A 14234-nucleotide genomic window follows, 5' to 3' on the forward strand; every position below is an offset into this window, starting at 1 on the left:
TATGCTTGAATGGTACAGAGAGTGAAGGACAATCATCCACCTAAAATATTAACTAGTTTGTGCTGTACATTTGCTGCCTGACCTGCTCAGTGGTTCCAGTGGAGCACCATTGATCCATCAATTCTACATCACTATTCAGTAAGTTCATGGATGATCTTCAATTCCACCTTCCCACACTAACCACTTAGCCCTTAATTCCTTTGGTATCCAAAAATAATTTGATCTTCATTCCGAATAGGCTCAATAATTGGAATATGGGCCAAGAACCGACAGTTGGGATGAGTTTAGTTTGGGATTATGTTAGGCCTAAATTGGTTTGACCTAATGGTTGTCCTGATCAGGTGTACCCGAGAACTCTGTGGGAAGCTAGTGAAGTGATTGCTGGGCCTCTTGCTGAGATATTTGTATCATTGATAGTCACAGGTGAGGTGCCGGAAGTCTGGAGGTTGGTAAATGTGGTGCCACTTTTTTTAAAATATAGATATTTTTATTAGAAATTTAACATTTTTACAAGTTTACAAAAATAAACAAAACTCTCAAGTACAAACATTGACATACAATTAAATCTTAAATATATAATAACCAAAATCTAACAAAAGAGAAATACCGAGGAAAAAAAACAAAACTCAACTACTAACCAAAGTGTATATTTAAGTCTCTTACATTATTCAAATAAGAGAAAGAGAGAAAAAAAAACAAAAAAACAACGGATAACATAGAAATTGGGTAGTGAGATACATGCTCAGAATGTGTTAACATCAAATGTAACAAAACCCGTATTCGTGCAGGATTCCTCTCCCAAGGGGCCCCGGACCAGCCAGGTTCGTAATCTCAATTAAATAAAAGCCCTTGTTAGTGTAGCAGAAATATCTGTATTCATATAATTCAAGAAGGGCTGCCATATTTTATAAAATAATTTGGTCTTTCGGTGCACCACATTTGTAAGGAAGTCAAGGGGAATACATTCCATAATTAATCTGTGCCAATTTGAAAGTCCAGGGGGGCCCTCAGCCACCCAGTTTACCAAAATATTTTTCCTTGCACAGAAGGAGAGAATAGAAAATCGTCTCTTCCCATGCATATCCAGGGAGGGAAAGTTCAAGAAACCCAAAAGGAGAGATACAGGGTCCACTTTAATTTCCGTTCCTAAAGTTTCTGTCAGGGTACTTGCTACTTTAGTCCTATCTACGGATCTTATGACAGGTCCATAGGCAATGTACAAGAGTGCCCACCTCTATTTTACATTTGGGACACATTGGAGATGCTTCTGCCTTAAATTTTGCCAATCGATCCGGTGCTATATGGGCCCTATGCAGTATCTTCAGCTGTTACAGATGGTGGTTCTTCTGGCATTTTCCCAAATGTCATTCCACGTTTCTGTAGAGATTTCTAGTCCCAATTCCTGATCCCATGTTTTAAGCAGATTGTCCATATCTCCCGATACTTCATCATGCAGTAAATGATAAATAGTACTGTTGGAGGATACCCCCATTGGTCATAGTACTCTACATTCTCTATCTGATTTATAAAGACTATCTAATAACGTAGTCTTCTTCTGTATATAATCTCGAATTTGGAGGTTTCGATAGAGGGCTCCCTGAGGTAATCCGAATTTCTGACGCAGCTGCTCAAAAGACATCAGGACCCCATCTTTAAAAAGGTCCCCTAGACATGAGATACCCCCGGATCTCCAGAGTTTAAAAGTGGCATCTGTAAACCCCGGTTGGAATCCCCATGCTCCCACTATCGGTGCATAGAGGGATGTTTGATGTGAGTTGCCCTCATTTTGCTGCATTATATTCCAAGCTTTAATTGTGTTTAGTATTATAGGGTTTTTACAGTGATCCGTAATGATTTTCCTCTTGTCTGAAAATAAAAGGTTAATAAGTGGGTATTTTACTTGAGAAGCCTCGATGTCCAGCCAGATTGATTGTGGATCAGACAAGACCCAATCAGCTATTTAACTTAATAGGGAACTTAACTGATATTTCCTAAAATCTGGGAAGTCCAATCTTCCCCTTGCCTGTGGCAGCTGTAGCTTCTTCAGTTTAATGAGGGACCGTCTATGATTCCAAATAAAGGAACCCAACCAGCCATGTAATTTACGTAGTGCCAGCCTTGGCAGCATCACCGGAAGCATTCTCATAGGGTATAGGAGACGGGGCAGGACATTCATTTTAATTCGTGCTATTCTACCCAGCCAGGAAATTGGAAGGTCTCCCCATCGCTGGAGGTCCTGCCTTATCCTGTCTAGTAAATGCACAAAGTTAGCCTTGTATAACTGACCAAATACTGGGGTAATAAAAATGCCTAAATATAAGAAACCCTCCAGGGACCAACGAAAGGGAAAATGGGATCAGTCCACTAAGTGGGGTATCATAGCAAAGCCACCCATTGGCATAGCCTCCGATTTTGAGAAATTAATTTTATAGCCTGAGAATGCGCTAAATGTATTAATAACTTGGATTAAGTGAGGTACGGACATCAGAGGATTACTGAGGAATAGAAGAACATCATCTGCATACAGGGTAATTTTATGTTTACCTGTACCAATCCTCGGGGCCATTATATTAGGATCAGCCCGTATAGCTTCTGCTAGTGGTTCAATTATTAGCGTAAATAACAATGGTGAGAGAGGACATCCCTGACAGCAGCCCCTACCCACACTAAAGCTATCCGACCTAATCCATTGGTAACCACAACTGCTTTGGGATCACTATACAATGTTGAGACCCATTTGGTAAACACCTTTCCAACACTAAACCTTTCCAATGTGTAAAACAAATATGACCATTCAACCCTATCGAATGCCTTTTCCACGTCAAATGAAACTACTACTCCTGGTATCTTTCCCTGATGGCAGGCTTGATTCATATTCAAACCCTTCTAATATTATTGCATGATCTACGGCTCTTAATAAACCCCATCTGCTCCTCCTTTATGATTGTGTGGCAGTACCCTTCATAGTCTGAATGCTAACATTTTAGAAAGGATTTAAAAATCTACATTTAGCAAGGATATTGGTCTGTATGACGCACAATCTTCTGGATCCTTTCCTTTTTTTAAGGGTAAGAGAGATATTTGCCTCTTTCAGGGAAGGCGGGAGACAGCCCTGACTATATGCATAGTTATACATGTCCATAAGTGGACCAGCCAATAGTTCTGTAAATTTGTTATAGAATTCAGCTTGAAAACCATCTGGGCCAGGTGTCTTACAGCTCTGAAGTTGCCTGATTGCGTCAAGTATTTCTTGGACTGTTAGGGGAGCATTTAATACCGATACCTGTTCCGGAGTTAGGCCCGGAAAGGTCAAATTTATAAAAAAATGATTGCATCCTCTTAGTCCTGTCTTCACAATCCTGCGATTTATATAAATCAGAATAAAATTTTCTAAAGATTGCATTAATCCTTTTATGATCATGAGTCAAAATACCCGTACTTTCCTTGATAGACGTGATAGTTTGAGGGGCCTTTTTTTTTCTTTGCAAGAAATGCTAAGTATCTACCTGGTTTGTCGCCAAATTCATATAACCTTTGTTTTGCGAATAATATTTCCCTCTTAGCCGTTTGGGTAAGCGTAGTGTTTAGAGCTGTCCTAAGGGCCGTAATCCTTTGCAATTTGATAATAGAAGGTCGATCAGCATATGCTGTTTCAGCTGCTTTTAAGCGAGCTTCAAGCAGACGCTGTTGTTCTCCCTTTAATTTTTTCTGGGTCGCTGAGTACGAGATGATCAAACCTCGCATGTAAGTTTTGATGGTCTCCCACATCATTGATGGGTTGCTAGCTGTACCTAAAGTAATTTCTAAAAAAGTTTTAAATTCTTGAGAGAAGTACTTCACAAATTTACTATCTTTCATCAGGAAGGGGGTCCATACACCAATGCCGAGGGGATGTCCCGTTGTTCCTCGCCTTGATTTCCATATATACGGCAGTCAGAAATTGCTATACTACCTATTTTACAGGATGATATGGAATTTTTAAAAATCGAGGGAACAAAAAACATATCAATTCTGGTATGACATTTATGTGGATTGGAGTAAAAAGAAAAATCTGCCCTGTGGATGAAGACAACTCCATACATCTACTAATCCTAATTCTTTGTTCAGATCCACCAATTGTCTAGATCTGGGAGATACTCCTGCAGTACCCTTGGGAATCCTATCTATTTCCGGATCCATAATACAATTAAAGTCTCCCCCTATAATTGTATGACGGGCACCAAGAGCCATCAATTTTGACAAGGCTTCCGTTATAAGTTTAAAGGGGTGTGCTGGGAAGCAGTACAAATTTAAAATCCCATAGTCCTCTCCATTTACAAGGGCTTTAATCAGAATATATCGTCCAGATTCGTCTTTTTTCTGATTTAGGATTTTGAAAGGGAAATTCTTCTGAATAAGAATAACAACTCCCCTACCCTTTGAGCTAAAAGAAGAAAAAAAGGCCTAATCAAATCCACCCTGTTGTAATTTCAAGTGTTCTTTATCCAACAGGTGTGTCTCCTGTAGGAGAGCTATGTCAACTCTTTTTTTTCTTGAGAATTGATAATATTTTCTTCCTTTTGACTGGCGATTTACGCCCCTTGACATTCCAGGTGCACCACTTAATTGATCAACCATAATCGTCCAGGCAAATCCGAGACCCCTTGGGAGGGGAAACCCTATCCAGAACATCCCAAGCATAGAGCATATAAAATTCACAAAAATAAGGGCTCTCTAATAAACTCACAACAGTATAATAAAAAACTATTTCTAAATAATAAAAAAAATATAAAACACATTTAAATGGAGATTTTCCCCCTTGTTCCCAGGGGGTGTCACTTCCTTTCCAAAGGTCCATTGTATCCTCTCCCAACCAATGCCCCACCCTTGACCCAGGTGCTCCTCAATAGGATGAGGAGAATTCAGATATAATACAAAGCTAGAGTTAACAGTGAGCACCCTACTCCCCCCCCCCCCCACATCAACACCTGGATATATTTAGTAATGTTAATGCCATGTATAAACATATATAACTATAAAATTACAACCTCAACAAATAATAATTAAATATAATAATACAAAATAACAAGGGAAAACAACCCCGCTCCTAGAGACAGAGATAAAATAGAATAAGGTAACCACCTTCCCCCCCCACCAACATTAACTAAACCCCCCCCGGCTTTTATATACACATATACATGCATACACACATATGTATATACACATATATACACACACACATACATACATAGAATAATAAAAAAAAACCCAAGGGGGGAGAAAATCGTTAAATAGAGAACAAATAAATAAATCCCTCTCCCCACCCCCCAAGATAATATTAAGCAGTACGGTAAGAAAAAAGGGGGGATATAAACCGGAGTGGAGGGGAAGCCAAACCAACATCCATTATCTCTTACAATTTATCTAAGAGAGTCCAAACATTCCTTAGCCTTTTCCGGCGATCCAAAGTTATACACAGATCCTTCATGGTTAAAGCGTAGCGTCACTGGGTAGCATAAGGAGTACTGAATATTTAAGTCCCTTAAACACTTCTTCGCCTCATCGAATGCCTTCCTCTTTCGGACCAGAGCTGGGGGAAAAGTCCTGAGATAACATGATCTTGGATCCTTTATGGATCATGGCTTGGGAATCTTTTCCAAGATTTCTAGAGGCTTCTGGGAGAATCTGCCTCTCCTTATAGCTCTGCAGCCAGAACAGGACCAGGCAGGGGCGCTGGTGCGAACCGGGCCTGCGTATTGCGACCCGGTAGGCCATTCCACCCTTACCTGGCCTGATCCAGCCTCCAGATTTAAAAGCTGTGGCAGCCAATGCTCGAGGAACCCTGTAAGTTGGCCTTCTTCTTCCCGTTCGGGAAGGCCCAGCAAACGAATATTTTTTCGACGACCTTGATTACAGCCGACTGCGCTGTAGATTCGGTGGTCGCGGCCTTAAGCTCCGCCCCTCCGACTCGGCGCTCGATTTCTTTAATGTCTCGGTCGTGCTTTTGCAGTGCGGCCGAGAGTGAGTCCCGACGGCTCCGGGACTCTTCAATAAAAGCGTCGATCTTCGCATCCAGTTGAGAGATGATTTCCACAAGGCTCGCCACCGGAGGTAAATCCCCCGGGGGGGGGGGGGGTTCGGGCGCATCTGCTGAAGCTGGAGAGGGTGGAGAGGGGGAGGGGTTCCTGCTTGCTGAGAGCTGCGGGCTCCCTTCCCTTTGGTCATTTTTACTAAAGATTAGATTGTTTAAATTTAATACTAAGCAACTAATTAAATTAAACAGCAATTTTGAATGATTTGGTGAGTGTGGTGGGGGTGGCTGGCCCACTTTGCCCAAGTCTTGGGAGGAGTACGATAGACCCAGGCTTGCTGGGTCACTGCCATCTTGGATCCCCCCCCGGTGACACTGTTTAAGAAGGATGGTAAGGACAAGCCAGGGAAGTATAGACCAGTGAGCCTGACCTCAGTGGTGGGCAAGTTGTTGGAGGGAATCCTGAGGGACAGGGTGGACATGTATTTGGGATTGATTCGGGATAGTCAACATGGCTTTGCACGTGGGAAATCATGTCTCACAAACTTGATTGAGTTTTTTGAAGAAATAACAAAGAAGATTGATGAGGGCAGAGCAGTAGATGTGATCTATATGGACTTCAGTAAGGCGTTCAACAAGGTTCCCCATGGGAGACCGATTAGCAAGGTTTGATCTCATGGAATACAGGGAAAACGAGCCATTTGGATACAGAACTGGCTCAGAGGTAGAAGACAGAGGGCGGTGGTGTCGGGTTGTTTTTCAGACGGGAGGCCTGTAACCAGTGGAGTTCCACAAGGATCGGTGCTGGGCCTCTACCTTTTGTCATTTACATAAATGATTTGGATGCGAGCATAAGAGGTATAGTTAGTAAGTTTGCAGATGACACCAAAATTGGAGGTGTAGTGGACAGCTAAAAGGGTTACCTTCAATTACAACAGGATCTGGACCAGATGGGCCAATGGGCTGAGAAGTGGCAGATGGAGTTTAATTTAGATAAATGCAAGGTGCTGCATTTTGGAAAAGCAAATCTTAGCAGGACTTATACACTTAATGGTAAGGTCCTAGGGAGTGTTGCTGATCAAAGAGACCTTGGAGTGCAGGTTCATAGCTCCTTGAAAGTGGAGTCGCAGGTAGATAGGATAGTGAAGAAGGTGTTTGATATGCTTTCCTTTATTGGTCAGAGTATTGAGTACAGGAGTTGGGAGGTCACGTTGTGTTTGTACAGGACATTGGTTAGGCCACTGTTGGAATATTGCGTGCAATTCTGGTCTCCTTCCTATCGGAAAGATGTTGTGAAACTTGAAAGGGTTCAGAAAAGATTTACAAGGATGTTGTCAGGGTTGGAGGATTTGAGCTACAGGGAGATGCTGAACAGGCTGGGGCTGTTTTCCCTGGAGAGTCGGAGGCTGAGGGGTGACCTTATGGAGGTTTACAAAATAATGAGGGGCATGGATAGGATAAATAGGCAAAGTCTTTTCCCTGGGTTCAGGGAGTTCAGAACTAGAGGGCATAGGTTTAGTGTGAGAGGGGAAAGATATAAAAGAGACCTAAGGGGCAACCTTTTCACGCAGAGGGTGGTACGTGTATGGAATGAGCTGCCAGAGGGTGTGGTGGAGGCTGGTACAATTACAACATTTAAGAGGCATTTGGATTGGTACATGAATAGGAAGGGTTTGGGGGGATATGGGCCGGGCGCTGGCAATTGGGACGAGATTGGGTTGGAATATCTGGTTGGCATGGACGGATTGGACCGAAGGGTCTGTTTCCATGCTGTACATCTTTATGACTTCTGTGCTGAATGACTCTAAATAAATTAAGTATCCACAGTATCTGGTGTATTCAGTTCCATGGATTCGGAGTTCTGTATGAAGGTATTTCTTTCCATCTCAGTCCGAAATGATAGACGCATTAATCTGAGAACCCGAGTTTGAGACCCCCCAAGCCAGGGGAAACATTTCTTTCATAAGATGCCCTCCATTATGTTTTTTGACATCACTACTATGCTAATTGGATACGTATGTAGCAACTTAAAATTAGGTATTATGGACACTGGAAGCCATCAGCAACTCCAGAATGGTATTCATCCATAATCTGCAACCACATGATCTGCCTCAATCTATAATTATCATTGTTGAATCCCACACAAACAACATGCTCAGGGTTACCATTGACCAGAAATGGAATCAGTTGCAATATCTACAAGAAGTCAGAATCTGGGAGTTCTGTGGTGATTAACTCATCTGATGCCCCACAAACATTCATCATTTACAATTGATGTTAACAATATGATTAAATATCTTCATTTGCCTGGACAAATGCAGCTCCAACTACACTTGAGGCACAAATATGTAGTGGTAACCATGTGTACAACTTCAAAGATTTTAAATCATTTGCTAAACCATGAGATAATATTGTGTAAGTCGTCTGCTGTTGGTTGATCACTGTAAAAGATCAATTCTGATCATGGATAATTTTCGCACTGTGGATGAACTTGATGCTTGGACGAAGTGTAGAATTACACAATCTTCATTATGAGCTTGGCAGTGTTGAGGAAAAATTGATCTAGATAAAGCTTTTCTCTTTGCTTAATGTAGATGTTTCTCACTGTGTACCTGAGGAACAATGATCAACATTACACAGAGGTACCAATCACTCCAGATACCACATGTCGAGATGTTATTGGTTATTGCAAAGAACCAGGAGAGAGAGACTGTTATTTGGCTGAGCGTTGGCATGGTGCTGGTAAGTGAAATCTGTTCAGCTTCTACATGTTCAAGCTATTTTGTTGGATAGACACTATTTACTTGGTTTCTTTTAGAATACTGCAAAAAGGCAAGTTCTGGCTATAACATAGCGTTGAGGCTGTTGCAAATTAACAGACATTAGCAAAGGCAAAAAAAAATTGAACCAGTTAACTTGAAATAGTTTCCTCATGAATCCAACAGAGCAGTTTCATGTTTTCTCACTTTCTCCTACAGGTTTTACTAGTACTGGGTAGGTAGCAACTTAACTGGAAGCACTTTGGAACCGATTGTCAGCTTAGAGAGTGTCGTTTTGTTGGACGAAATGCTAAACAAAATTCCTAGTTTGTTTTCAATTTGCTATGAAGAATAATTTGTACATCATAGGTGTTGTTATTGCCTCACTGAAGTCATATGCTGGAAATTGAGTGTTCTCAGTGTTGTCACTAATGTTAAAAGGTTTATTAAAGTGCACAAGATTCTCTGATTTACCTGTCTTTTTAGGTCTAGGTTAGGCCCAGTTTTGTGCATAATAAGAATTACAAATAAATAATTTCTAGCTACAAGCCTACAATTTGAGCCATCAGCATATGACTCCAGTTGAAACTTTAAACTCATGCTACACAAACATACAAACACAAGAAGAGTGTGAAGGGTAGAGAGAGAGAGAGAGAGACTTGGAAGGAAGTTCACTGATTCCCTGTAGGTTTCACTGAAGTGATCCATTCAGATTGTCAGTATGGACGGCTCAGTCCTTGTTCTCCAGTACTTGTAGGATGCATGAGGCAATTAATTCTGATGTCTATGACATCTTTGTTAAAAGGCACAGTTTTCTACAATGGCTGAGGGAAAAAAAACTTCCTTCAGGTTTGAGGTGGTTCTTGTTGCAGAGGAACACCCCCACCCACCCACCACCCCCTCCCTTACCCCAGTCCCTTTCTGTCCTCCCAACTCCCTGACCCTCTCTGAATGCTCCCATCCCGCTCTGTCCCCCCTCATATCCCTCCCACCCACCCCCTTTGCCCTCCCCACCCCATCCTGTTTCCCCCCTGCCGTTGCCCCATCTCTGTCTGTTTCCCCCCTCTTTGTTCTCTCATCTGCTCATCTCTCTCGCGCTCTCTCTCTCTCTCTCTCTCTCGCTCGCTCGCTCGCTCGCTCGCTCTCTTCCCCCCTGTTGTTCCCCTTATGTCTCTTCCTACCTTTCTTTTATTTCTATCTCACTTAACTCTCTTTTGCCCCGTGTGCTCACTCTCACTGTGGAGGAAAAAAACCAGCACAGAGTCTGAAAAACATGACTTGTAACTTTACCCAGTTCAGTCTGTGATCAAGAATACAGAAAAATAAAAAGATACAGTTTTTAGTGGAAAAGAATGTCAGGTCTCATGATTTGTAGGTTGAAAACGCTTTTTAGTAGTATTCGGTTATGTTGAAGAGAAATAATTTAGTTTTTCTTCCATGTAGAACGTGTCATAGCAGATAATGAACGTATATATGATATTCTACAACAGTGGGGTGTTCAAAGAAAGGATGTTTGTTTCTATCTGCGCCATGAGCGTCCACCAAGCACAACCAGGGATGCAGGTAAGATGTGTGTCACATTTGTTCAGCCTAATTTAATGGATCTTTTCGTACATTAGAATCCATTCACTTTCAGATCCTCTCAAACTGTTCGAACTCACTTTTCATTTTTTTTTTTGTTGTGTGTAATGCTCATTTCTGGAATTAGTTCCTAGTGGATAAACAAGTTTGTATAAGCAAAACAAGTAAATCCAGTCTGATGCAGCTTGCCAGATTTTTTAGAGTTCTCATGATCATTGCAACAGATAGCAGTTTTATGAAAGACTAAAGAACTATTATAGTTTGCTGAGAAGTACAAATAATGTTTTAAAAATCATTGGCACAACCACATCTTCAATAGGGTAATTCATATTTATTCTTAAATTTACAAATGTCGAATGGGAACTGACCTGTGAGGTGCAATTGGTTCTACATTGATACAGTTTCCTGTTTTGAAAATTTTAAACAGTAGTTTATTTCAGAATTGAGTTTTGAGAATAATTTTGAAGTTGATACCCAAATGGTAAAAGGTTTTCAGAATTTTGCATCTTTTCGAACAGGCAAATTACAAGATTTTGAAAGGACAGGCTAACATATGATTTCAGTAGTATACTAATGCAAATTCTAAAATCCCATCTCATTCACTAATGAACTTTTGCTGCACTAAACAGTGACTCCAGATGCACAGCAATATGGTTGACTGTTAACTACCCATAGAAATGGCATAGCATCAACAGCAATGCAAAACTGAGCACTAACAATGTAACTAGGCAAAAGTGAGGACTGCAGATGCTGGAAAGCAGAGTTTAGAGTGGTGCTGGAAAAGCACAGCAGGTCAGGCAGCATCCGAGGAGCAGGAAAATTGATGTTTCGGGCAAAAGCCCTTCATCAGGAATCATGGTGAAGGGCTTTTGCCCGAAACGTTGATTTTCCTGCTCCTCGGCTGCTGTCTGACCTGCTGTGCTTTTCCAGCATCACTCTCATCGAAACACTAACTACGTAAGGTCCAGTCTTCTGATGCTAGTTTGTGTTGTGAACATACCAAACTTGGATAGGCCACGGTCAAGTAGAGATTTGTGGAATAATGAGAACTTTTCAGTAATTTAAGTACAATCATTTAATTTTAAGAATGAATATTAAATCCATGATTAGGAGAAATGTTACTTAAGTGGCTAGGGCAATCTGCATCAATTAGAGTCATAGAGATGTACAGCATGGAAACAGACCCTTTGGTCCAACTGGTCCATGCCGACCAGATATCCCAACCCAATCTAGTCCCACCTGCCAGCAACCGGCCCATATCCCTCCAAACCCTTCCTATTCATATACCCATCCAAATGCATCTCAAATGTTGCAATTGTACCAGCCTCCACCACTTCCTCTGGCAGCTCATTCCATACACGTACCACCCTCTGCGTGAAAAAGTTGCCCCTTAGGTCTCTTTTATATCTTTCCCCTCTCACCCTAAACCTATGCCCTCTAGTTCTGCACTCCCTGACCTCAGGGAAAAGACTTTGTCTATTTATCCTATCCATGCCCCTCATAATTTTGTAAACCTCTATACGGTCACCCCTTCAGCCTCTGACGCTCCAGGAAAAACAGCCCCAGCCTGTTCAGCATCTCCCTGTAGCTCAAATCCTCCAATCCTGGCAACATCCTTGTAAATCTTTACTGAACCCTTTCAAGTTTCACAACATCTTTCCGATAGAAAGGAGACCAGAATTGTACGCAATATTCCAACAGTGGCCTAACCAATGTCCTGTACAAACACAACGTGACCTCCCAACCCCTGTACTCAATACTCTGACCAATAAAGGAAAGCATATCAAACACCTTCTTCACTATCCTATCTACCTGCGACTCCACTTTCAAGGAGCTATGAACCTGCACTCCAAGGTCTCTTTGTTCAGCAACACTCCCTAGGACCTTACCATTAAGTGTATAAGTCCTGCTAAGATTTGCTTTTCCAAAATACAGCACCTTGCATTTATCTAAATTAAACTCCATCTGCCACTTCTCAGCCCATTGGCCCATCTGGTCCAGATTCTGTTGTCATTGAAGGTAACCCTTTTAGCTGTCCACTACACCTCCAATTTTGGTGTCATCTGCAAACTGACTAACTGTACCTCTTATGCTGGTGTCCAAATCATTTATGTAAATGACAAAAAGTAGAGGACCCAGCACCGATCCTTGTGGAACTCCACTGGTCACAGGCCTCCAGTCTGAAAAACAACCCTCCACCACCACCCTCTGTCTTCTACCTTTTGAGCCAGTTCTGTATCCAAATGGCTCGTTTTCCCTGTATTCCATGAGATCAAACCTTGCTAATCGGTCTCCCATGGGGAACCTTGTTGAACGCCTTACTGAAGTCCATATAGATCACATCTACTGCTCTGCCCTCATCAATCTTCTTTGTTATTTCTTCAAAAACCTCAATTAAGTTTGTGAGACATGATTTCCCACGCACAAAGCCATGTTGACTATCCCGAGTCAGTCCTTGCCTTTCCAAATGCATGTACAACCTGTCCCTCAGGATTCCCTCCAACAACTTGCCCACCACTGAGGTCAGGCTCACCGGTCTATAGTTCCCTGGCTTGTTTTTACCGCCCTTCTTAAACAGTGGCACCACGTTTGCCAACCTCCAGTCTTCTGGCAACTCACCTGTGACTATTGATGATACAAATATCTCAGCAAGAGGCCCAGCCATCACTTCTCTCGCTTCCCACAGAGTTCTTTGTTGCACTTGATCAGGTCCTGGGGATTTAGCCACTTTTAACCATTTCAAGACATCCAGCACTCCCTCCTCTGTAATCTGGACATTTTGCAACATGTCACCATCTATTTCCCTCCAGTCTATATCTTCCATATCCTTTTCCACAGTAAATACTGATGCAAAATATTAATTTAGTATCTCCCCCATTTTCTGTGGCTCCACACAAAGTCCGTCTTGCTGATCTTTGAGGGGCCCTATTCTCTCCCCAGTTGCCCTTTTGTCCTTAATATATTTGCAAAAACCCTTTGGATTCTCCTTAATTCTATTTGCCAAAGCTATCTCATGTCCCCGTTTTGCCCTCCTGATTTCCCTCTTAAGTATACTCCTACTTCCTTTATACTCTTCTAAGGATTCACTCGATCTATCCTATCTATCCCTGACATATGCTTCTTTTTTCTTAATTAATCCAATCAATGCAATTAACTGAACATCCTTGCTATCCCAGATATCTTTCCATGGCCTTGATCTGGCTTAGCTTGTACCCTTCTCAACTTCGCATTCCTTTTTGCAAACTTCAATCTTTTGATGCAAGTTTCTTGTGTATATGTTTTTTTAACAAGGCACTCAGCCACTTAAGATCACCTAAATGGAACTTGCTCTGTGAAAACCTTTCCATCTCAACATCTGTCCCTGTTTTCCAAACTATTCTCAAGTATATTTCATGAATTTAGCTTTTAGGCATGTATCCTGACTCTCAAAAAGTAATAATTAGCTCTATGGAAGTGGGGAAGGAGGAAGGACCAATAAATGTACCTGTTAAGTTTTGGAAGGTGAGCAATGGTGTACCACCAGCTTTGAGGTTGATATTGTTTCTTCTTCACTATAATGCCACTACTTCCAAGGTAGGAACATTAGTCAAACATTTTTTTAAATGTTTAAACATTGTGGGAACAGAATCAAAAGCAATTTAAGGGGAGAAGGGAACGCAGGAATGCATCTTAGCAAATTCTACTTGCAGATCATTATTTACATGAATCTACTCCAACTAAATTCATCTTTTGTTCAAAAAAGGGTCAAGCCAATACTGTGGTAAATTTACAAAATGGAAAGCCTCACTTCCATGAAGCAAATTTTATAAAAATTCAAGGGTAAACAAATCAGAATAAGGTCCTTAAATGAAAGCAAAATGCTCTGAATGTTGGAAATCTGAAAT

At 41.5% G+C, this 14234-nt stretch overlaps 1 protein-coding gene across 2 annotated transcripts in view; it reads left to right on the plus strand.

The window, feature by feature from the left end:
- Nucleotides 1–14234, plus strand: part of LOC140482875 (apoptosis-stimulating of p53 protein 2-like) — a 170914-nt gene that overhangs the window by 69645 nt on the left and 87035 nt on the right. For both annotated transcript variants that reach the window (XM_072580598.1, XM_072580597.1), the window contains exons 2-3: nucleotides 8605–8752; nucleotides 10213–10332. In XM_072580598.1, coding sequence (XP_072436699.1) covers nucleotides 8605–8752; nucleotides 10213–10332 — 268 coding nt within the window. The remainder of the gene's footprint in view (nucleotides 1–8604; nucleotides 8753–10212; nucleotides 10333–14234) is intronic.

This window comes from Chiloscyllium punctatum, chromosome 11, assembly GCF_047496795.1.
Source record: "Chiloscyllium punctatum isolate Juve2018m chromosome 11, sChiPun1.3, whole genome shotgun sequence".
In the NCBI taxonomy this organism is placed as follows: Eukaryota; Metazoa; Chordata; class Chondrichthyes; order Orectolobiformes; family Hemiscylliidae; genus Chiloscyllium; species Chiloscyllium punctatum.